At 33.5% G+C, this 22,174-nt stretch overlaps 3 protein-coding genes across 6 annotated transcripts in view; 1 reads left to right on the top strand and 2 right to left on the bottom strand.

Moving 5' to 3' along the window:
* LOC123716725 (lysine-specific demethylase 6A) overlaps positions 1 to 12,333 on the bottom strand; it is a 33,241-nt gene extending 20,908 nt beyond the window's left edge. The window contains exons 1-4 of one of the 2 annotated variants that reach the window (XM_045672594.1): positions 12,110 to 12,333; positions 11,639 to 11,744; positions 10,885 to 10,993; positions 10,102 to 10,210 (exon numbers count right to left, since the gene is read on the bottom strand). In XM_045672594.1, the coding sequence (XP_045528550.1) occupies positions 10,102 to 10,210; positions 10,885 to 10,993; positions 11,639 to 11,744; positions 12,110 to 12,174 (389 nt within the window). In that variant the 5' untranslated portion in view covers positions 12,175 to 12,333. Of the gene's footprint in view, positions 1 to 5,482; positions 5,698 to 10,101; positions 10,211 to 10,884; positions 10,994 to 11,638; positions 11,745 to 12,109 lie in introns of those variants that run through there. The other variant, XM_045672595.1, reaches the window with a different exon arrangement.
* Positions 12,334 to 14,525: 2,192 nt separating this feature from the next.
* Positions 14,526 to 15,299, top strand: LOC123716185 (39S ribosomal protein L42, mitochondrial). Its single transcript, XM_045671796.1, has one exon. The coding sequence runs from the start codon at positions 14,840 to 14,842 to the stop codon at positions 15,188 to 15,190; it is 351 nt and encodes a 116-aa protein (XP_045527752.1). The 5' UTR covers positions 14,526 to 14,839; the 3' UTR covers positions 15,191 to 15,299.
* A 387-nt stretch (positions 15,300 to 15,686) lies between these two features.
* Positions 15,687 to 19,660, bottom strand: LOC123716184 (dual specificity protein phosphatase 13-like). Of its 3 annotated transcripts, none has more exons than XM_045671793.1 (5): positions 19,435 to 19,660; positions 19,045 to 19,122; positions 18,248 to 18,378; positions 17,782 to 18,008; positions 15,687 to 17,562 (listed from the first exon to the last, which is right to left on the bottom strand). In XM_045671793.1, exons 1-5 carry the CDS (start codon positions 19,450 to 19,452, stop codon positions 17,363 to 17,365), a joined length of 654 nt encoding a protein of 217 aa, XP_045527749.1. In that variant the 5' UTR covers positions 19,453 to 19,660; the 3' UTR covers positions 15,687 to 17,362. The 3 variants fall into 3 exon arrangements, with proteins under 3 accessions (XP_045527749.1, XP_045527751.1, XP_045527750.1); XM_045671795.1 differs by having other exon boundaries at positions 19,045 to 19,353; positions 19,435 to 19,657; XM_045671794.1 differs by lacking the exon at positions 19,045 to 19,122 and having other exon boundaries at positions 19,435 to 19,658.
* Positions 19,661 to 22,174: the final 2,514 nt, after the last annotated feature.

The following is a 22,174-nucleotide window of genomic DNA, read 5'->3' as shown; positions in this document are numbered from 1 at the left end:
AACTGGTTTCTAGAACTGCCTTATTATGTTTAAAACAACTGATTATCGCATACGTTCGCTACTAATTGTGGGAAAATGTTTTATAGAATGTTTATATCGTTAAACGAACATTATTCCGTTTCCTCGATTTAAAAACTAGGAGTTTATATGTGATGCATATGCAATACGATGTCCCCTAATAAAGTGTACAACTGTGCTATTATTACATCACAAAATAGAGTGCCCTTGACGACTTCCCTGCAGCTCGCGGTGTACAAGTGTTCTAACAAGTCCAATAGATATTTACATGCAGCAAAATTAAAAACTATACCCCATCCCCAAAGTTGCGATTTAGAAGGGTTGAACCCTTTGTGAAAAAAATTTGAAGCCATCGACGGAGGAGATTGTTCGCCTATACAATGGAGAGGGCACTAGCACATACGCGCATGAAACTTGGTATTTAGTGATTTTGTTGGGGCCCAGTATCGCGGGTCGGGGGACGGGGCGAGGTTATCGTTCAATAGTGACGTAATATTGTGGCGCAACAGCCGACTCGTTCCGAGCGGAGCCCTTCCATTGCTCCCTTTTTGTGGTCACCGGCCGCTTTCTAATAACTATTGTACACGTTCACATGCTGACTAAATAACTTAGCAATACCGTGAGAATCTGTTCATGGATCGTAATTATGCACGTAATCTGTGTATTAACTCAATAAACCGTCATTTATATATACTTCGGTATGAGAGATATTTTTATCATTAGTATTGATAAATTAGGAACATGGAAACACAAGTCACTTATATAATTCGTCAGTATTGTTATCGGTTACGCGCATGCGTAACTTATGTATGTACAATAATTGTTTATTCGCGGAATTTCAAAATTTGTTATCTACAATTTATTAAAATAAATTCACACCTACGTAAGTTGTATCACAATGAGTTATCAAGCAGTTGTAACATTTGTACAAATAACATAAAAAACGTATAGATAACTCGCTTAACTATTAGCGAAAACTGTATAATGCTTATTGAGACATCGCAAGGAAATATTTTTATTTAGTTCCCGACAAAATTTCGTTGATCTGACTCTAAAATTCTCTTCATAGCATACAATAGTAGCGATTTGGGACTCACACGTCAACAACAAGCGTTCACAAACAATGAAATATAAAAATAAATATTTCAGTGCCCTTCAGTACTTCATAAAGTAGGTACGGTGCTGATAGTGTAATGTGTAATGGATAGTAAGACGAAATTGGTTATAGACGTGGCCTTGGGGAGTGACGTATACTGGCCTGGTGACGCGCTATGACGTGCTGTGCGAATTTTTTCGCGGAAATTCCAGTGCGGCCAACGCTCGCAGATTACTTCAACTGATCTGTCATGTTACAACAATGTTACATCAATAGTTTTAGTACTATTTTAATTTTCAAACAAAACAAAACAAGTCAAATATATTTTTAAAATTTGTCAGCGTAGTATTTATGGGAAATGCTTTTCATACAAAAACTGGCGCTATCATGATAACTAGGGCACGCTGCTTGACACAGTTCATGTCATCGTGGGTTGCGAGCCCTACTAGATGTAGGTGGCTCATGACGCAAGCTAACAAAGGCCGAAGGGAACAATTTCCACAATTCTATTTCGCAACAGAGTATGCATTATTATGAACTCGAAGCAGTTTAAACATAAAGGGATTTAGCTTTCCAAAACGAAATAATGTGAACGGTTTGAGTTAATGCGGGAAGTGTGACTCAAATCCTAAGGAGGTCATTGACAGTGGAGACGCTTGCAGGGAATGCATCGAGCGAGTTCCGGTGCACAACGAAGCAGGTATAAATAGCGATCCGTTAGTGTCGACGACCGCGCAGGCCCCATAGTGCTAGCCATGCTCTCATAGCTAGATCCTGAATCCTGACCTAGATACTTAAACAAAATATTGTGACGTCGGGCCGGTTATGTAACGTGAAACCTAAGATCGGCGTTAGGGCGCGCGTCTAGACGCCGAAAACCATTAAAGTACGAGGATGTGATGCAAGGGGAAGCGGGAGGGCTAATAACGAAAACGCCCTTATTGGCAATTCAGTGGAGAACGAGAGGTGCGCGCGCGGCCCCTCTCAACCTCTATTATAATATTATGCGTATAAGGGCAGATGCGTACGTGACGCGGAGAACGCTTAGGAGGGTACGGGGAAAACAGCCCCGCCCGCACATCTTCCGCCGCTTCATAGATGCACTATTTGACTAGGGTCGGAGAGCGTCGTCAACTAACGCAGCCAGACGTGATAATATAGCTTTGTATTGTACGAACGGCAAACACTTGGATATACTGCAACGGCCCAAAACTACAGACGAAATTCCGGTTAGACCGCTATTTCTGTTTGCAAGTAGATTAGTTTGAACAACAGCTTTGTAGCAAGAACAATTTTCATATTGTGCAACTGTTAAAGTATTACTAACCGAGCTATAGCTAAAATACATATTCTACTTAACAATATTTTGTTCGTAAAAGAGAGCAAGGTCAGATGGGATCTGAAAGATAAGAGGGAACGGCTGGCAGCGGGCACGCGTCAGGCAATAACCGGCCCTCATAAACATTGCCATTTGTGAAAACTGCATCGGTCTTTGACACTACCAACGATCAAAACTAAAGTCAAAGACACCATGTCTGACTCACGTTACTGCAATATCACTTTGTGTTGCGAGGAAAAATTCTAATACGATATTTTAAATTGCATTGAGGAAACGATCATGCAACACTAAAAACCAACTACTAATCTCGAAGTTGAACTCTTACAGGCCGAAAATACATTTTATGTTTTCGTGTCTCATCTTGTAAAATAAATATATAGAATATACAACAGACTTTTTGGCAATACAGGTAATACTCGTTATGTTTGTCTTAATTCGGTTTATAATAGCTTCGTTTGTATAATTTTAAATTGTGTTCATAATATAGAGAAAAAAAAATTTATGTGTCTGTTCTCTCTCGCGTTGGCTTAAAATTATTTTGATTTAATTATTGATTTTTAATTCTTTATGAAAATAAACTATAAAAGATTTTTCTTAATTATACATATATGGATCCAAATAGATGGAAGCGTCAGGGTGACCCCTATTTACAATAGGTACTATTATTTACTTGACTATATGTCTTGTGACAAACTTTCTGACAGTATAGAAAGTAGACAAGACAATCAGTAATATTAAATAAAAAATATAAGCGTAGTTCTTACTAGTAACAATAAGTGATAAGAAACGATAAACTGTTACTACGTGATCAAATCGAAGGCTATATCTGCCAAACAATTACGCAACTATGTTATCTAAATAAACTATCGAACAAAGCAACGTATCTATAATAATAAGGGTGCGTTTCAGAAACGAAACTAAGCGTTAGGTTTGACTCCCTTATGACAAAATCTATAGGAAGTCATACTTAGCGATACTGAATCTAATCCTTCGACACTGAAAAATGGATTTACTTCTCCAAATGCTTAGATATGCTGAATTTCTGTGGAGTCACTTGGTGAGCCACATTTCCCATCGATTTCCTCCGGGTGTGGTTAGGTTATGTGCATAGCTAATGTGGTCGGACAAAGACGCAGCTGATGCGGTGACAGGTGTGCCAGCAGCCGGCTGACACCTGCTGCGCACGCGCCACCGCAAGCTGCTCTATTCATTACTAACTTGTAGGTAACAAGCACTAATACCTATCAGCAGCTGACTAAGAACATTACATAAAGAACCTCTTTATACTCTTGAAAAATAACTTGACTAGCAAATAAATCTTCAAGCCCATCAAACCAGTTCAGAAACCTAAAAATAATCCCGACTATCAAAAACTCCAATTTATAAAGGGGCCTTAACAGACTCGTCAATACCAAAAAACGACAAAAAATATGCGACGTGAATAATATAACAGTAAAAAATCCGTCAAAATGTGACCGTTCCGCATTGTGTTACATACCAGTTCCCACATTACCACGAATAAATACTCTTAACACATGAATTTATGTATATTTGTTGCTCATAACTCGGTTGATATCAAAGCTGTGACGTCATTACATGATTCAGAAAAACAAAGGAAACCAGTTTATTACAAAATACAGCTTAACTATGGGAGCTAGAGGATATTTACCGTTACTAAGCGGATAGCGGTGATAGTGCGAACCGGTTAAAGATAGCAATTGGATAGTAATCATAGAATGTAACGTGAAACCGTACTTATAAAACGTTTTTATTATCCGCCGTCTCTTTAACTAATATCATATTACATTATTAACACAAAAATACTTATAAAAAACACATTTTTGATTTGTATTTGGCTCTTTTGTCGTTTCCGATGAATATGATTGCATAATTGTTCTATTTATAAAGTGACTGTGCCACAGACTACATGTCTACGGGACAATATTGTATACAGTTTTACAAAAAGAAGGTCGTATATTTACTTATTTTTTTTATTATTAATAAGGAACGTGCTTCGTTAGAGTACTTAACCGGAAATCATGCGTTCTTGGTTTTCCCAGTAGTGACACAATTCATTGTAATTGTGTTTCTCATTGAACTACGCGTAATGCCCGCACTAGCGGCCGCGGGACCAATGACGTGCGGATAAAATTGCGCGAAACTGCGAGCGACATGACTCACTTTCCTGTCACTGCACGTAATGATTACGATACGCTCTTCGCGTAAATCGGGACAAGATACCGAGCACATGAATGACTATCTCAAGTAAAATATACTTAGACGCTCTCCATACTTTCTATTTGAAAGGGCCGGAAAGAAACGTACCTGACGAATGACAATAGAACGGAAGTGCGTTCCGACAACACTTTTTGCGCTTATTATTATTAAGGGCATATATACGTTTTGCTTAGTTAGACACGGTTATTCAGTTAATTACGATACATACATATCGATATTTGAAAACATGATTTAACTTATATAACATGAAACAATACAATTGAATGAAGCTGCAGTTAATACGTACCTATTCACAAGTACATCAAGGAAAGATATGTACATAGTTGCATGAATTCATGAATGGAAAAAAGTCAATAACAATCGTTTGATAACAAGGGCCAGCCTGAAGGGAGCGGCACAGCACGACATCGCGTGTCGCGGCCGGACACCGCCGACCTACATTTTATGCGACGTCAAGCTCATTATGCACTTAACATTCCTAATTTTCTTGCAGTCATTTACGCTCGGTCGCATCGCAAATTCGCAGCGATTCGTATGACGACCCCTCGGCTGACTACCTGCGAAAAGACACTACAAAAAATGCACTAAACATGCTCACTAACAAAAACGCGACCTTCCGACGGGACCAGCTTCGGAACCGTCGACGTAGGTGTCTGCATTTTGGAAAACAAAACAAAATAGAGAGTCGCGGGTGAGAGAGACGGAGGGATACGGGCGGCAGGTCGATAGAGTGAGAGCGGCACGAGGGCCGACGTAAACAAACCGCGATCGGAAACTTCGACCGCACTTACCATTTCGGGGATCCTGGGACCAGGCCGTCCAGAGGCGGTCGCGGCCGGGTAGTGAAGAGCGGGGGCGTCGTCACAGGCTGCCAGTACTAGGACACTCACTCAGGTGGGCTCGGATTGACAACAACACTCGACAACGTCCCGGTCTACACTACGTCCGCGGCCCGCGCCAGTGCAGCATACGTCACCGCATCCCGCTCCCGACTGGCGTCTTACCGAGCGAGCGACGACCTCGCTGCAGCGTGCGCCGCCCCCCGCACCTCCGCCCCGCCGCGCCCTACCACCGCAGTCCACGATACGACAGTGCGGCTTCTACAGACTACACGCTTGCTTGTTTATTTACTTTAAACTTCACTTTTTCGACTCTCATAACCACCATTCAATAAAATACCACTAGCCTCGATGATGTAAAAATGTAGTAATTCCTAACGGCTGAGACGGATTCTTATAGGTTAATACAACAATTTTTAGAACACTGCTGACATATAAACTGTGATCACCTCCCCCCGCGACCGCCCTGTCAGTCCCTACCTCGCATTGGCCCTATGTCCGGTGAATCACGACATAGATAGGTAAGACGTTTTCGTCAAAAATCACCGGACAAATTTTAATTATATTAATACATCAAATTTCCTTTCTATCTCGCAATAAGAGACAAGTCAAAATGCCAACTGGACATTTTGCTTTATAAAGAAAGTCAGAAAGTTGTATATTCATCATGAAACGATACAAATATGAATCAACTTTGCTTAAGTTCAATGATTCGTCATTGGACGTTTCATTCATATTTTTTTGCATACGATATAAACAGGAGTCGAATTATAATCCGATACCAGGTATTTTAAATCGGCTATAAATATATTACTAAGTACATTATACATTTAATGACCAAAAACATATTTTTTGTTTTTGTGTTTTGTATGAGAAAATAACAAGGACAAAGTCATTTTGCATCAGCTCGTGTCTAATAAATATTATAAAAATATTAGTTGGTCTGGAAACGTTTTGCCATATAAAAATCATTACAGTACAGTACTAACAAAGCTATAAAAATGGGGATTATGCATATATATATATATATATATATATATATATATATATATAAGCATCATCATAAAATAGGGTGGGGTTATAACTTAATGTTAAGGGGTTATAATTATAATAATGGGTCCTAATTTTAGTGCTACTGAATAAACAATTTCATAAAAATCGGTCAAGCGAGTTTAAAAGAGGTTATTTTACTTTAAACGATGTGACACTAGAACTGTTAGCGTTTGAATCACAACATATTATTCGTATGAATTAAGTAACAGTTACACAAAATTGTTAAAAAATAACATTAACAAAAGTCAGAACTTTTTGGTAATCGAGTCTTTCAATAGATTAAATGCAAACGCATTTAATTATAAACAAATATGACCATAGCAGCAACTAAATCAGATTTTTTTTTCAACAAAGAATTAGTCAAAACATTTAAATATCATAAATTCATATAGGTAACTTAATGTACACTTATGAGCGTCAGTAAATGCTTTTTTTTTTATTTACTGCCAGTTCTCAAATCAAGGGCGTAGAATGGACGAGAAGAACTGGCAATAACCATTTAGTGTTAATAAAACAAAGTTGGTGTCATTTCCTGGCAGGGAAACTTACAGAAAGATACCTACCTACGAATGGACACATGCGTTTATAACAAGGTAATACTGATTTAGAATATAAAAAACAACAGTGGCCCTACAACCCTTGGTTCAACTCAGAATTAATTATGTTTCATATTTTTTCTCAGAAGGCGACTTCTTAGACTTGGTCTTTTAACTTTCAACGAGCTATGGAAAAGACTAAGCTCGGGATTTCTCTATGCGATCGTATTCGAAAATAAGAGATCCGTAGAAGAACAACAGTCACTGACATAGCAAATGGGTGTATAAGTTTAAAGTGCAGTGTGCGGGGCATATTGCCTGAAGAATGGATGGCCGATGGGGCGAAAAAGTCCTGGAGTCCGAGGACTAGACAGCGAAGCGTTCTACTGCCTCCCACTAGGTGGACAGATGACCTGGTGAGGGTGGAGGGAAGGCGTTGGATGCAAGTAAGATTCTAGAAATTTAGGAGAGAGGCCTGTGTCCAGAAGTGGACGTCCACATGCTGAAACGACGAAGAGCCGATCGACTAACATATGTCGTCGGCTTTTTAGGTCGTTGTTTTGTGTTGCCTATAAACAAAAAAGTCCATTGGACAGGCCAGGCCTCGACAGCCAGGGTTTGAACCTATGACTTTACAGTTCACAGAGAATAGCACGCACAAACAACCAACACTGATCTAATGTCAGAATACTCTCTATATTTGTAGAGTTAATTGATTAATCTTTTTGCCATTTGCAAGATGTGCTCTGTTCCTCCCGCATAATTTGGTCGTAGCGCGATGTTATATGGCCTTAAAGTTTTTCTGGGTAAATAGATATAGACAAAAAACTTTTTTTTTTGTTAGACATGGGTATAGCAGACTTTTTTGCATATGATGTCATCTATAAAACTGTAATCACTTTTCTCTATTGTCAATAGTTTCCGCAGCATAACATTATTGGTGTTCACACCCTGACTCACATTATCGAAGTTTTCATACGAACCCTAAACTTTTTTTAAATATTCTAAAGCATCATGATAATCAGGGATAAAGTACGGTTCTAATTGTGAATTAATTCAGATCAGTCGACTAGTTTTTGTAGCCAAACAAACAATCAAATGTATGTATATAATAATATTAATGTGGATTATTTCACTTAAATAGTGTATCTGTCGCAGTAAAGTAGTTAAATGAGAGAGTTAATCAAGTTGCTAGGATTTTGATTCAAATAAAGCAGCGTCGAAAACGTTTATCTATCTGTCTAGCCAGCGTGTTGATTAACAATGTAAAACAAGATGGGAAAACAAGACTACGCCATGATTACTTCATTTGTTATTGTTATTTCGGTGTCAGAGCTGAAGAACGAAGAACTGAGAGCTTGGAATTCCGTGTTTTGCTTTATTGTAAATGGTTAGGTTAGGTTAGTCTTGTTACCTAGGAACGTTTAGGATACTCGTTAAACTACTAACGTTAAACGTTAACTGGAACTTTAGCGACTTGACTGAATATCGATTTTTAATTAACTGTCTAGGGATTCGATTAACTCTCTGATTTAACTACTTTACTGCGACGTCCATATCGTAATACCTTACTTTTTAGTGTAGTTTTAGATCATATTTAATACAAGCAAACAATCAAATTTATTATTAATATAACAACTAACATGATTACTGTAACATAAGAACTTTTCTTTTTTTCAACTTTTTAATTATTTTGAATTTGGAACACGTATATTATTTTAAAAAATTCTTTCGATTTTGCGCCAATTGACTTTTTTTCGTATTCATTATCATTACAATATGGCATGGGTTGTTAAAGAAAGCCGGATTGCATTGATCGCCTTGCACAAAGTTGGTATGGAGCCGTCGGTCATATTCCAGATACTTCAAAAGCTTGGTATCAGCCGTATGTTCGTATATCATACTATCAACAGATACAACAACACTTCGTCTGTCGAAGACAAGAACAGATCGGGCGTGACGCGTACGGTTTGAACTACAAAGGCTGTTAAAGCCAGAATTCTCATTAGGAAGCAAAAAATCTTATCGCGAGAAATAAAGATTCCCGCTAGGACTCTGTCGCGTCTTATTTAAAACAAGACCTGAAACTAAGTACGTATCGTCGTCGATATATAGGACATGCCCTAAATCAATCTTTACAATCAAATCGAACGGATGAACCAAAACACCTTCCGACGCAGGTGAAAAGCACAGAAATAATCTGTTTACCGATCGAAAAAAAATCAGAATTGAAGAACAGTACAATAAGCAAAATGATAAAGTATAGGCTCACAGTTCTAAAGCTGCTCAAGTGGTCGGAAATATAAAACGTGGTCATCATCCTGCGTCAGTGATGGTTTGGTGGGCCGTGTCTTATCAAGAAGACACAAAACTAGATTTTTGTGAAAAACAAGTGAAATTTCCGATAAATTATATGAAGATCTAGGATCATGTTGTGAAACCTCCCAGCAATACACTTTTTAAAATATACCGTGGACTTTCCAGCAGGATTCTGCATCTGGTCACAAGGCACGAACTGCCCAAGGATGGCTTTAACCGTTCCGGACTTTATAAGAGCTGAAGACTATCCTTCATCTAGCCCAGACATCAACCCTTTAGACTTCAAATCATGCTCAGTTCTAGAGGACATTGCCTACTCTAATCGACACGGCGACATAGTCTCTTAAAAAATCTTCGGAGCAAGCAGTGCCGAAATTTTTCTTGGAAAGTTCGTAAATCTATTGATTCGTGCCCAAATAAATTAAAGGCCTGTATAAAAGCCAAACGTGTTAATTTCGGATATAATATTTTTTATTTTTTGTTGAGACTTAAATAAATATATTACATTACTCCATTGAAAAAAATGCATTGTCATTTGTAACAAAACTTATGACTGGACTAGGTATTAGTGTAGATATATAATAAATATGTCTATTTAACAAATCATATATCATATAATAGTTGTCAAATACAGTTAGCTGTTAAAAAGATTTTATTACTTACCAATCAAATGCATTATAATGGTAGTAACAGAGCCCTAGTCCATATAGAAATAAGGGATCCTTCCAGTTGTCCTGTTCCAACGCGTAAAACTTCTGATAAGCTGACATAGCTGCAAAAAATTCAATACATATTCATTATTAATACACAATTTAGTAGGAAAGAAGAAAAGCAAAATGTTTACAGTATACAACAATAAATATGTTTCTAGTACAGAATCTATACCAGAAATATATTTTTAAAAGTTAGCAGGAGGAATAAATATTCATAGATACTTAATTGAACAACATTTTATTACTATTGTAATAATGAATTGTTTACAGTAAAACATTTTTCTTTCTTCTTAAGCTAACTTTGGTTACCAACTGCTTGGCCAATATTGCTTACCTATAACTTCCAATAGCGAATTCAATACCGAAGTTTGGATACAATTTCAAAGTAGTTATCTCAATCTCATTATCAAATGTTTGAATCTCGCGAACCATTAACTCAATATTAAAGACGGAATCACAATCGCTTTTGGGAGTTACAGACTATTGGTGCAGGTAGTAAGAGATAAATAAATATTCCTGTGTATTGTAATTTGTGAGTTAATTTATGCATTATGTATGTTAGTATTTTATTAAGAAGGCAAAAAAATTAATACAGCTTTTCTTAACAGACAAAACTTTTGAGGTACAACGTTTCAAATGCGTATTTACGAAATTTTGATCACACATCTATAGTATTTATATATTACTTTGAATAAAATTAATTAAAATTGTATGCTGGGAATAAAATATGTACCTTTTGCATAGTCTTCAAGAAGGAGATGGAAATGTCCCAACTTACAATATGTTTTTGGATCTATACAAATATCTCTTCTGGCACCTGGTGAACAAGCTCTTTCTTCTTCCTAAAATAGAGACAACAGATTGTTAGCATATTCAGAATCCTTAGTCAATGTCAATAAAAACAATAACTACTATTTTATTTGTACTTTATACATTAAGAGTTTAATATGCGAAAATCCAGATGTACTTATTTAAAACATGCTTACTTATTAATAATACATGTTATTATTACTACATTGACATTCCACATTCAAAAAAAAACAAAATTCCATAGACTTTTATCAAACTTCTTTAATGTTTATAAAAATCACATGTATAATGAAGGGCTTATTTTTTAAACAGTAATAATGATTGAAAATTAATTGTGCTAGCTGTTACTTAAAAAATTATAATTTTTATATGAATAATTAAACCTATAACCATTATAATTATATAATGGTTATAGGTTGGTTGGTGGTGACGGTGTATATAATGCTTATTAATGCATTATATACACCGTCGTTAAGAAAGCCATTAGTTTTTTTTTAGATTAGTTCTAATTTGTATAATATGTTTCTTGAGACCAAGATACATTTTTGAGCATGTCTATAAATTTAGTTCATAAGAGATGATGTAAAATCTAGCTGCATTAAAAATTTTGACCGACTTAAGTCAAATAAGTCATTCATAATTGGAATCATTTCTAAGTTTGATTAAATTTGTATTACCTTAACTTGTACCAACATTCCCTCCAAATATTTGACAGCTTTAAGAACAAGAGATCGAGTTCTCCCATGTTCATTGCCCCGTAATTTTAAAAATCCAAACTGGCGGCTGGAATCATAAATTAAATAATTAGAACAATGTCTGATAGATATCATGATGGTCTTTAATCAATATAATAAAAATCTAATTGTTATTCAAATGTAAAACTGTAATCTCAAATATTTATTACATCACATATGTAATTTTTATTTATTTATTACTATATGTTTTATATGTACAATTCCTGCAATGGCTATAATTAAAGAAATTGCATACATGTTTTTTAATCTTAGACTACATGTCTAAATAATAAATAATATCTCTTAATAAAAAAAATACAAAATTATTATTCAAGAAATAATAAATAAGAAGGACCATTTCATAAAGATCTGTTTTCTAGTAAGGACAAACAAAACCGTATTTAAAGGCGGCACCTGTCAAGCTCTGACAACACTTGCAGTTCTTGTGAGGTTAGATGAAGCTCCTCTTTGTCATCCATGGTTCCAATTTCCAATTTTGAAGTTCGTCATAAATGACTCTTAAATTTTTAAAACTGTGTGTGAAGACACTGGAGCTGAAATATTATCATAGAAGGAACAAGAAGAAAACGCAACCGCTTCTGACATTACAAACAACTTAGTGCGAGAAGACATTTCAGACTTCAGACATGACAACTGACGATAGTATTGAAAATGACATCATAGTCACAGATAATCTTAAAGAACGTCAATAATTAGTGAAATGTTTGATACCTTAGAATAAAAATTGTACTTAACTTGTACCAACATTGCCTCCAAATATTTGACAGCCTTAAGAACAAGAGATCGAATTCTCCTACGTTCATTGCCACGTAATTTTAAAATTCCAAACTGGCGGCTGGAATCATAAATTTAATAATTAGAACAATGACTGATATATATCATGGTGGTCTTTAATCAATATAATTAAAATCGAATATCAATCAATTAAATAATATTCGAGATTAAGCGCTTAAATATTTGGCTCCAAAAATGATTTAAACTGTATATGGGTAAATGAGACCTTTTTTACTTGGTAGTCTTCAATACACTTATCCAATGCTTTTAAATAAATAATATTAAAGAAACGATGTCGTTTAATGGGTAGGATAGGTTAGGTTAGTTATTGTTGATATAATTCCGACTATCGCGAGGTGACGCGTAGCGGCCCCGAATACGACGAATAACGAAGGAATATTGCCGAGTCTTGTCTTACGCAAGTAAAAATAAATAAGTACTATCCCCAAGATGAGATAAAATTGAAAACATAATACCATCCTGACCTGGAGATGTATCTTAAACATGTGAAAGCACACCTTTCAATTCATGTAATGAATGTAGATCAATTCAGCAGCTGATGGAGGAGATAATCTGTCTAAAAAGACATTTGTTAAAAGACGGGGAAGTGAAGACGATAATAAAGATTCTTTGAAAGTAGATCGAAAACGTTTTATACTGCTCCAAACTTCTGAAGGGCACGTAGAAGGAGATAAAGAAGTACATAATGTTTTCCAGCCTTCCTGCTTTTTTTTTGTCACAGGAATTTATGTACGTACTAATAACTTCATTGAGAATATCTAAATTATCATTGGACATGTCCTCTGCATAGACTCTCTCAGCTTCCTTTCTTCTATAAGTAGAAGAGTAAGAGGAAGAGTTGCTGTAAGCAGCAACCATACATTCTCTATCCCTCCATGGAGGAAAAGGAATCTTATTTGATGGATTTTTTTGTCAGAAAAAATCTAATCGGCAGATTCTATTAAACATGTAGCCAAAGCTCTTGAAGAATTGGTCTCTTCTACTAATTCGGGCAAATCTTTTTTTTTGTAGTTTAAATGCAAGCCAATCAGCATTATTTATATTTCACGCAAGGTTGTCGTTTTTGATAAGGAGAGCGTTTAATATGCGAGGATATGATAATCGGGAAATGATCACTGCTAAAAGTAGATGATGAAGTGTACCAAGAATGAGAAGAAGCAAGATCTGGAGTACAAATTGATAAGCCAACTGCGCTAAGCTTTTCATTGGGCTTTGTTCGTCTGGTTGGTGAGCTATAATTAAGTAAACACAAATTATGTAATTCTAATATTTCAACTAAACGTGGTGTAAGTTTAGTTGAAATATTAGATTGGGGTTTGTAGTGCCACAACAAAACATTTGGTGATGAGAGTTAAAGTAAGATGTTGATGGTTGAGAGGATGTGTTATGTGAATTATTATTATTTTGCGAGTGTGGAGATGATATGGATTGAGATATAGGTTTAGAAGTAACCTTTTTGATTAAAATTTACTCATTTTCTATATTGCATAATCTTTCGCACTGACAAAAATCACCGCTAGAACCACTTTTATTTTTCTTAATTTTCGTCCACTGCCAACAAAGGCGCAAATAATGAGTTCGTTTGCGACTTCCTTCACCTGTCTGAGATGATACCGAACAATCCGTATCCATTTTGTCCATCATCTCCCACAGGGAGATTCAGGCCAACATGGCCATCATCCCCCCGACCTAGATCGGCGGGCTCGTTCATAAAATATTTAAAATAACTTACCGACTACACAATGCCATTATACATAAATAGATATAAAGATTACATATAATACAAAATTAAATATAACAGCTTTTCCTCGGCGTTTAACTAGTACAAATAAATAAAATTTTCACCACGTTGAAAAATACGTCTACCACGAACGGAGTTTCCCGCGCTTTTTTTTCAAAAACATGTATCTTTAAACCTTAATAACAATCCGAATAAAAATGTCTGGTTATTTGATTTCTTTAAACTATAGCAACACTGTTTACAGTTCTCCCAACCTAACGTCGCGAAGGGAACTATCTCGTGAAACGCACTATATTTTTTTTCTTGAAACTGGCATAAAGTTAAAACTATTGCTATTATTAACTAAATATTATTAAAAAACGCACTATACTGACTATCACTACTCTTATTCAAAAATATTTAAAATATGTGTATTTTAATTTTTATGCATATTCTGTATTCATAAATCTACTCTATTCCTTCTGTGACTGTGTTTCTACTTTTTAGCACCAGGTCATAAAATCCCAAAAAAAAATAAGTGTTTAGCTTTATTTATTCCTTACAAAGATTACGGAATTGTTTTTTAAGACATTGTATTCTTATTTAAAATGTTAAGGTTATTAAGGCCGTCATGTGTTCATCCCACACAATTACTTCGTAGGTTTTACGCTAAAATTGTGATGACTGACGATGGATCAACAATAGTAGCATTACACAAGGATCAAGAGTTTCCGTATGAATTTTCCAAACCCTTACCAGAAGAAAGTACTGAAGATAAGTCGAAGTCGGTTCTTCGGATGTCTGATCATTCCGAGGTTAAGCGGGTTTTTAAAGAAATGAAACCAGAATTTGCAAGGCAGCAATTATCCTCGCTAACTCTGACAACTCAACATCGTTGGTTCCCTAGATCTAGAGACAAGAAAGCAAAGAAGACAGAAATGAATCGACCCTATTTATAAGTATACAGCTCTTTTATATAGTATGTATTAATTTAGTAATAAATATGGTGTAAGTAGGATATAGAATTGCAAACAATTTCTGTTGATTAGTAAATGTTTTGATTACAAAGAGTTTTTTTCTTAGGTGCTTGTACATGCAATATGTATTAAACAACACTAGTACCTAAAAATATGTTCCCTTTATTTCTTTCAACAATTTTAAATTTCTAATTTAAGTGCAAACTTAATGGGTATATCAAACTTCTGTATATACCTTAGCGAAATTCTGACATCACAGGTTCATGCAATTAATTTTATATGTATTATGATTGGGTCAGCAATATAAACTATATTCTCTCTAGTGCTCCACTTCCATTGACTTAATTTAATTTTATTGAAATTAATAACATAGAAACAAGTGTTTAAACCTTGATAATATATTATATTTAGGAAGTTGAAACTAGTCAGGAGATAGTTAAGCTTACTGACACTTGGTTTTAAAATTATAAAAATAAAAACAGATTATTTCTATCTTTATTCAGTTAAAATTTAATACATCATAACAATCTTTTAAAACCACACAGTATAAATAATATTGAAAGGATAATCATAATTGAACAGGGTTATTAAAAACAATATAACATATTAATAATATTCTGCACTAAATTTTTCACCACCTGTAGAGTATTGTTTAAAAAAAATATTGTCTCTAAATAATACTATATATGTAATTTTTATGAAGTTACTAGTAAATGTAAACTTTTGCATGAACATCCTTAGCTAAGCTCCTAAAGCATTGTGTAATATATTTTTTTGATATTTATCATAATGTATATACTGTATAATAAATGGTGAAATTACTTGTAACATATCAATATATTACAGATGTATTGTTTAAAATAAGACTAGTCAGTTTACAACTTTGTTGATTATTTAAATAATAATAGCTAGTTTTCTAAAATATTTTTGGTGGTTTATCACAGAGTTTTTAATGATAATAAGAAATTATTTCCTTTATGGATATACAAGGTTATTTAGTGCTCAAACTAGTATAGATCTATAAAACAATACAAAAAATAAGTTCTTGATCAATTCTTCCGATATTTTCTAGCAAGTCTAAATAAATTAAGACATAAATTACTAGTAATACAGAAAATTCTATTATCCTAATAAATAATGTGAAATATCACAATGTTAACAATTAAAAAAATAAATAACATCCATTTTAAGATTCATCTTATCCTATAGAAAATAAATTTATGAATATAATTTATTAAATAGATTTTGTCGTTAGTTTTGATTTCACCTAACAATCAAACCATGTTAATTAAATAAAAAAACAAACATAATTCACTTACTTATCACTTAATTTATTTTAGTGAATGTTGTTAGTGAAATCTAATTTAAAAATAGAATAATTGCAAGACCAGCATCTTCACACATATTGAAGTCATGTGTTGGCTTCAAGCCCAATTTTACACCTTGACATAATGTTTAAAGGCAATGACATTCATGCTATCTCAACAGTCAGCAGGCATATTTAAAAAAACATAAAGCATCCAAGATCTTTCAGGCCAGTCTTTAAATTCTTACACTACTTTTTTATTTTATTTTAAACAGAAATCCACTAAGTGGACTATTGATGGTGTTTTATTTCATTAAATTATAAATAACAATTATATTATTGCGAAAATACTATTCTCTTTAACATTTAAGGCTACACAATTGTACTATAGTTAAATGGAATACTATGTATTTTATAAACCTTGTAATAAATCAATCTTTGGCTGATTAACTACTGTTTTGCAAATGACCTGTTTGTACAAGTTTGTATGGAATCAACAATTTTTTAGTGTTAAAATTTTTTGTTGACTTTCTTAAAATAGCTCTTCTTAAGTGTGAATAACCCACCAAGTCAAATTGATTTGATGGATAAAAAATTATACTCTCTATCTTTACCTAGTTTCGCAAACATAAACAAATTGCTATTCTATCTACATTCTGTGTTAGTACTTAAAACTATGGTACTAATTTTTTTTAAGTTCAAATACATAGTTGTCACCAACTTTATTGTTCTCAGTCTCATTATCAATGATAACGACTCTGATATGTTCTGTCTAAACTGCGTACACGAAGATGTTGAGAGCTAAAGTTGTATGGTAGACTGAGAACTGGTTCAAGTGGGGTGTGATGTCAGCGAATTCTACATACACGCAATTCCCTGTCAAGGTCCCTCAATTGACGAATAAACCCTTCGTTGGGATGAATATCACGACGAGAACGAACCAAAGCTAAAGCTTCAGTTAAAGTCATACCTCGCTTGATCATGAGGAAAGCAAGAGCACATGTGGCTGAGCGGGATACCCCCATAAAGCAATGTACCAACACACGACCTTTAATTTAAAAAAAAACAGTATTAATCTTAAATTACAAATACATATCATAAAATGCTATTTAAGAATCTCACAGATCAATAAAAAATAAAAATTCATTAAATATCAACACATAAAACAAAAAAGTGGAATGTTGAAGTTTTACCAGACCAGTTTTATTCATAGATTAAGAAAAATAAAATTTTAATTATTTCAGTTACAACAGTCATATTTACTCACCCCCTCTAGATATTCCTTCATCAATAAAATTTGCAGCAATATGGAAGTACTTTGATATATCAGTAGAAGGAAGATCCATGAGTTGAAAGCCTTTATAGTGTAGACCAGGACAATCTCGATAATACAAATGATCTGTGTCTACTTGTGTGTAGCGCTTGCCTTCTGCAGTATTTAATACATAGTTAATACCCATGCGCCTTAAAAATGCTTTGTCTTTTGCAGCCACCCTAGGGATACCAAAAAAGTAACTTTTGTGAAAAGTACATAATATAATGGGTATTAATACAACCATATATTTTTATAATTTCAGATATTGCTTACATATATATGGGCTAGCTAGCATATAGCTTTTTCTTTCTTCTCCTCAACCTCAAACAGTTAATTTTCTAGGACTACCTTTTTAAAGTCTCAGAAATTAATAAGTCTGTTTGGATTAATTACAATAAATACAAATTAAGGTACTCACGCATCTCCAACAAACAATCCTGGATACACTTCATTTAAATCAGGTGAGGGTGTGTAGGAAACACCATCCAAGCCACTAGATCTGTATGTTGATAAGGAGCTCAAGACAGATGATTGGGATCCCCCATACATCTGTTGATGACATGTCATGTCTTTAATAATCAGTCACAAGATAACTACAAAACTTCTATACCTTTAAAATAATATTTCACTAAACAATTTACTAATAACACACAATTATTATCATTGAACATTATTTTGTTAGTTTATTTACTATTATTGAAATTTTAATTATGTATACAGTGTAAACTCTATACAACAACACTGAAGGGACTGTACATTTTATGGGGTTATAGAGAGTTGTCGTTAAATCTTGTGAAGAAAAACATATAAATAATTCATACTCTCCTGCTTATTAGTCATGGTTAACAGTCCACATGTGCAAGCAATCCCTATTTCAAAAGAACAAATTTATTAGCATGTTCGTATGCATGATGCCGTCAATCAAGTTTATTGCGGGCTAGGATAATGCAGCTTTGCAGTTTTTACTAATTTTAGCAACTTAAAAAGTACTTTATTTCTCATTTTTTTTGTTATTGACAGTGGGTGTAATGCTAAGCTGGGTTGAGTGTATTATGGTATGGAAACAAGCTACACCAACCAAAGTAAATTGATTTCAATGCTTTAGGGAGTTCATTGTTAAATCGAGGGATGTAACATGGAGTTTACACTGTATATCATTCAAAGGTAGAGAGAAAAACAAAACACATATTTTTTTTAATACTCTGTAATAAATACCCTTGGACTTCTTAGATGAGATCCTACACGCAGGTCTTTAGAAGTACTGTATGTATGATATCTCGGGTATAGTGAAAACTGCCAATAAATGTAATAATTTTACCAAATATGAAGGTGACTAACAGTGCAAATAGAAGGAAATCTAAGTCTAAACACATAATATAGTGGAAATAAATTGTACAACACAAAAAATATTTAATAAACAGTCGAAGTATCAATTACGTCGCAGTAAAATGATATGCCTCCTTTAAATGGCTCATAATGTCGACCTTGAAGCAATGAGTATTATACTATATAAATAGGTCCAGACTAAAAAAATATTCTATAATTAATTTAACATTTCAAGAAAACAGCGAGAAGGAAAGTGAGAATTCTATAAATAATACTTACGGAATCCCTGTAACTCATCTTGGTTCATGCACAAATTAATTATAAAAAATCTGAAACCTTCGAGAATATAAGAGAATTAATTAAAATGAATATGCGTTAAAATATTAGTCTATCTTTTTATATTAAAATAAAATTATCTAAAATCGCGAATCACTAATCAGAAATACTGATAATGAATGAAATTTTAAATTTGATTCATGATTGGAATTGTGAACTTCAAATTATGTAGTCCACAGACAACTGACAACATAAAGTAGCACAGGGTCCCGGAATTTGACATTAGCTCTTGGCTTGTCACGTGACCATGCCATATAAATTCGTTGGCGTTAGGCCAATGGCTTGTGGCAATGTGACTTTGTCACACCTCTTTACTGTATAATATTATGATATCCCATACAATGAATACTTTAGTTACAAGTATGCCTTGCTTAAAAATATATAGGGATAGCAGTGTAGTGTGCGTCTTTGTAGAATATAGATAAGTTTTTAATGAAACGAAGGATTTCTCTCCCTTTTCGTCAAAAACGCTGCACTTCGTGACGCTAATATTATTATTATTGCGTATCATTCGTAAAAAATTTACCCTCATGCTCCTAAACAAGTTTCATTTCAATAAAAACTATTACTAAAAACTTAACACTTTTGCATTTTTTATATTAGTAAGAATATATAGTACGTAGTAATTCAATTTAAAAAAAAGTCCTGAAATATCATACGCGCTCTTGATGATTTTTAGTTTTTTACTTTTATATAAAATAGTATTTCTATATTTAACGATTGGCAGTATTGCTATCAGAGAAGTAAAGTCTTCTTTACAACTTTTTTAAATGTTTTAGGTAGGGAGCCTAGCTAATATTTAAATATCAATTAATTTTATTTATATCAGTGATTTCCTACTGGTTCATATGTCAATGCAAAACCTGTTTAAGTAATAATTTAATCAAAATTGTATGTTATTTTTTTTATAGTTTCATTTTTGTTAATTGCATTAATTGACCAATGTCTTGTTTAGTAGGAAAGCCTCATACCCTCTTACCTGTAACAATATTCTGGTGAAATAAACCAATATTGTACATCTAATGCATGTATGACTGACCTGTACCTACTAATAGTTAGGAATTTGTACTAGCATACAGGTAGTAAAATAAAAAGTCACAGTCACGGTCACAGTTATTTTTAATTAAAAATCATTAAATTAATATCTTGTTTGCGTCCTGTTCTATAAAAAAATAAATTCAATTGTCAATTCATAAATCTTAACGTTAGATGCTGTGATGATTTCATAAAATTATTTAGGTACTTTGTAAATTTATATACCTATATGAATTTGATACATAACATAGAAAAAGCTCTGCAGTTACTATGTTAAGACACATACTGGCAAATTTAAGAACAATGTGATTGTTTCTTTAACACAACGATTGTAAATAATAAAAGTTATGTTACAGATATAATTTTTCCCAAAATCTACAAATAAATTATTTGTAACAAATTTCTTATTCAAGGTAAAACTGCTCATCATATTAAGAATAAATTTGGATGAACGCAGTTCGAGTTGCTGTTTACTATTTTTGACGTATTGTAACTTAATCAACCACCTATATCTACTAACACAAAAACATATTCTCTTATTTTTTACGATATTCATAAAATACACACACACACATATATATATATTATATTAGATTAGATTATATACAACTATATACCTTCTTGATCACTCATTATCAAATTCAATTTCAGAAACATAAGATAACATTTTAATCAATTAAAAGCTAAGCTAAGCTAAGACTTTAATACACTTTGTTCATTGGTGGTTTCTATTAATAGTTTTAGTTGTGTCTTCCCTTTTTTTGAAAAGAAAATATTTATTTTGTTAGAACTTTGATTAAATAGAAAACTGACAAACTTGTGTAAGATCGCACCAAGGTTTATTCAATATTTAACTTTTATATTCAAAATTCCTAAAATTTATGCACACCTTATGAGCTAAATAATGTATTTTTTCAAATTAAAGAACCATTTCAAAGACTTATATTCAATATAAATATTAATAAAAGATTTCCAATGTAAATAGAATGTGCGAGTTTTAGAAAACTATATTTTGCTGATATTCTTGATATTTTCATAGCTGTTTAAATATAAATAAAAACTAAAACTTTTAACTTAAAATATTAACTCTAGTTAAGATATTAAACTTTTAAAACAGCAAGGTAAATATAAATAATTACAATTAGTAAATACAAAAAATCTGTTTGTTAAAACGTTAATAATATAACATGTATTTAAAACAGTAGCTATTAAAGATATAGGGTTAGCAAATTATACCAAACAGTAGCTTTTGAGATCACGCAAAATCATGGCGGTTAAACGCTGTATTTTTTACACAACCGAAATATTAATTAGTCGTTGACTACTGAAAAGCGTAAGCGTTAATGTGTGTCTTTACGTAGCCATGCCGTCGCTTATTGTGTCCCGATTCATGCATTTTGGGCCTATGCTACCGACTGTTGACACGAACTATCATTTTTATACAAATTTAGTTTTCGACTTTCTACTTACACTACTGTTAAGGCACTTTGTCTAAGCCCCCAGTTTTGAAATAATTTAATCGATTTTTTGTAATCCTCTACCTGATCTGTGTTCTGTCATAGCTTCGACTTCGAAAAATCTGTGTACAATGTGTATACTATGTAATTATAACAGTGTTGCCAGATCAAAGGATTTCCTCCTAGATTTA

This window comes from Pieris brassicae, chromosome 11, assembly GCF_905147105.1.
Source record: "Pieris brassicae chromosome 11, ilPieBrab1.1, whole genome shotgun sequence".
NCBI classification, from domain to species: domain Eukaryota; kingdom Metazoa; phylum Arthropoda; class Insecta; order Lepidoptera; family Pieridae; genus Pieris; species Pieris brassicae.
The sequence above is the reverse complement of the archived record's forward strand: the minus strand, read 5'-3'. Positions and strand labels throughout refer to the sequence as shown.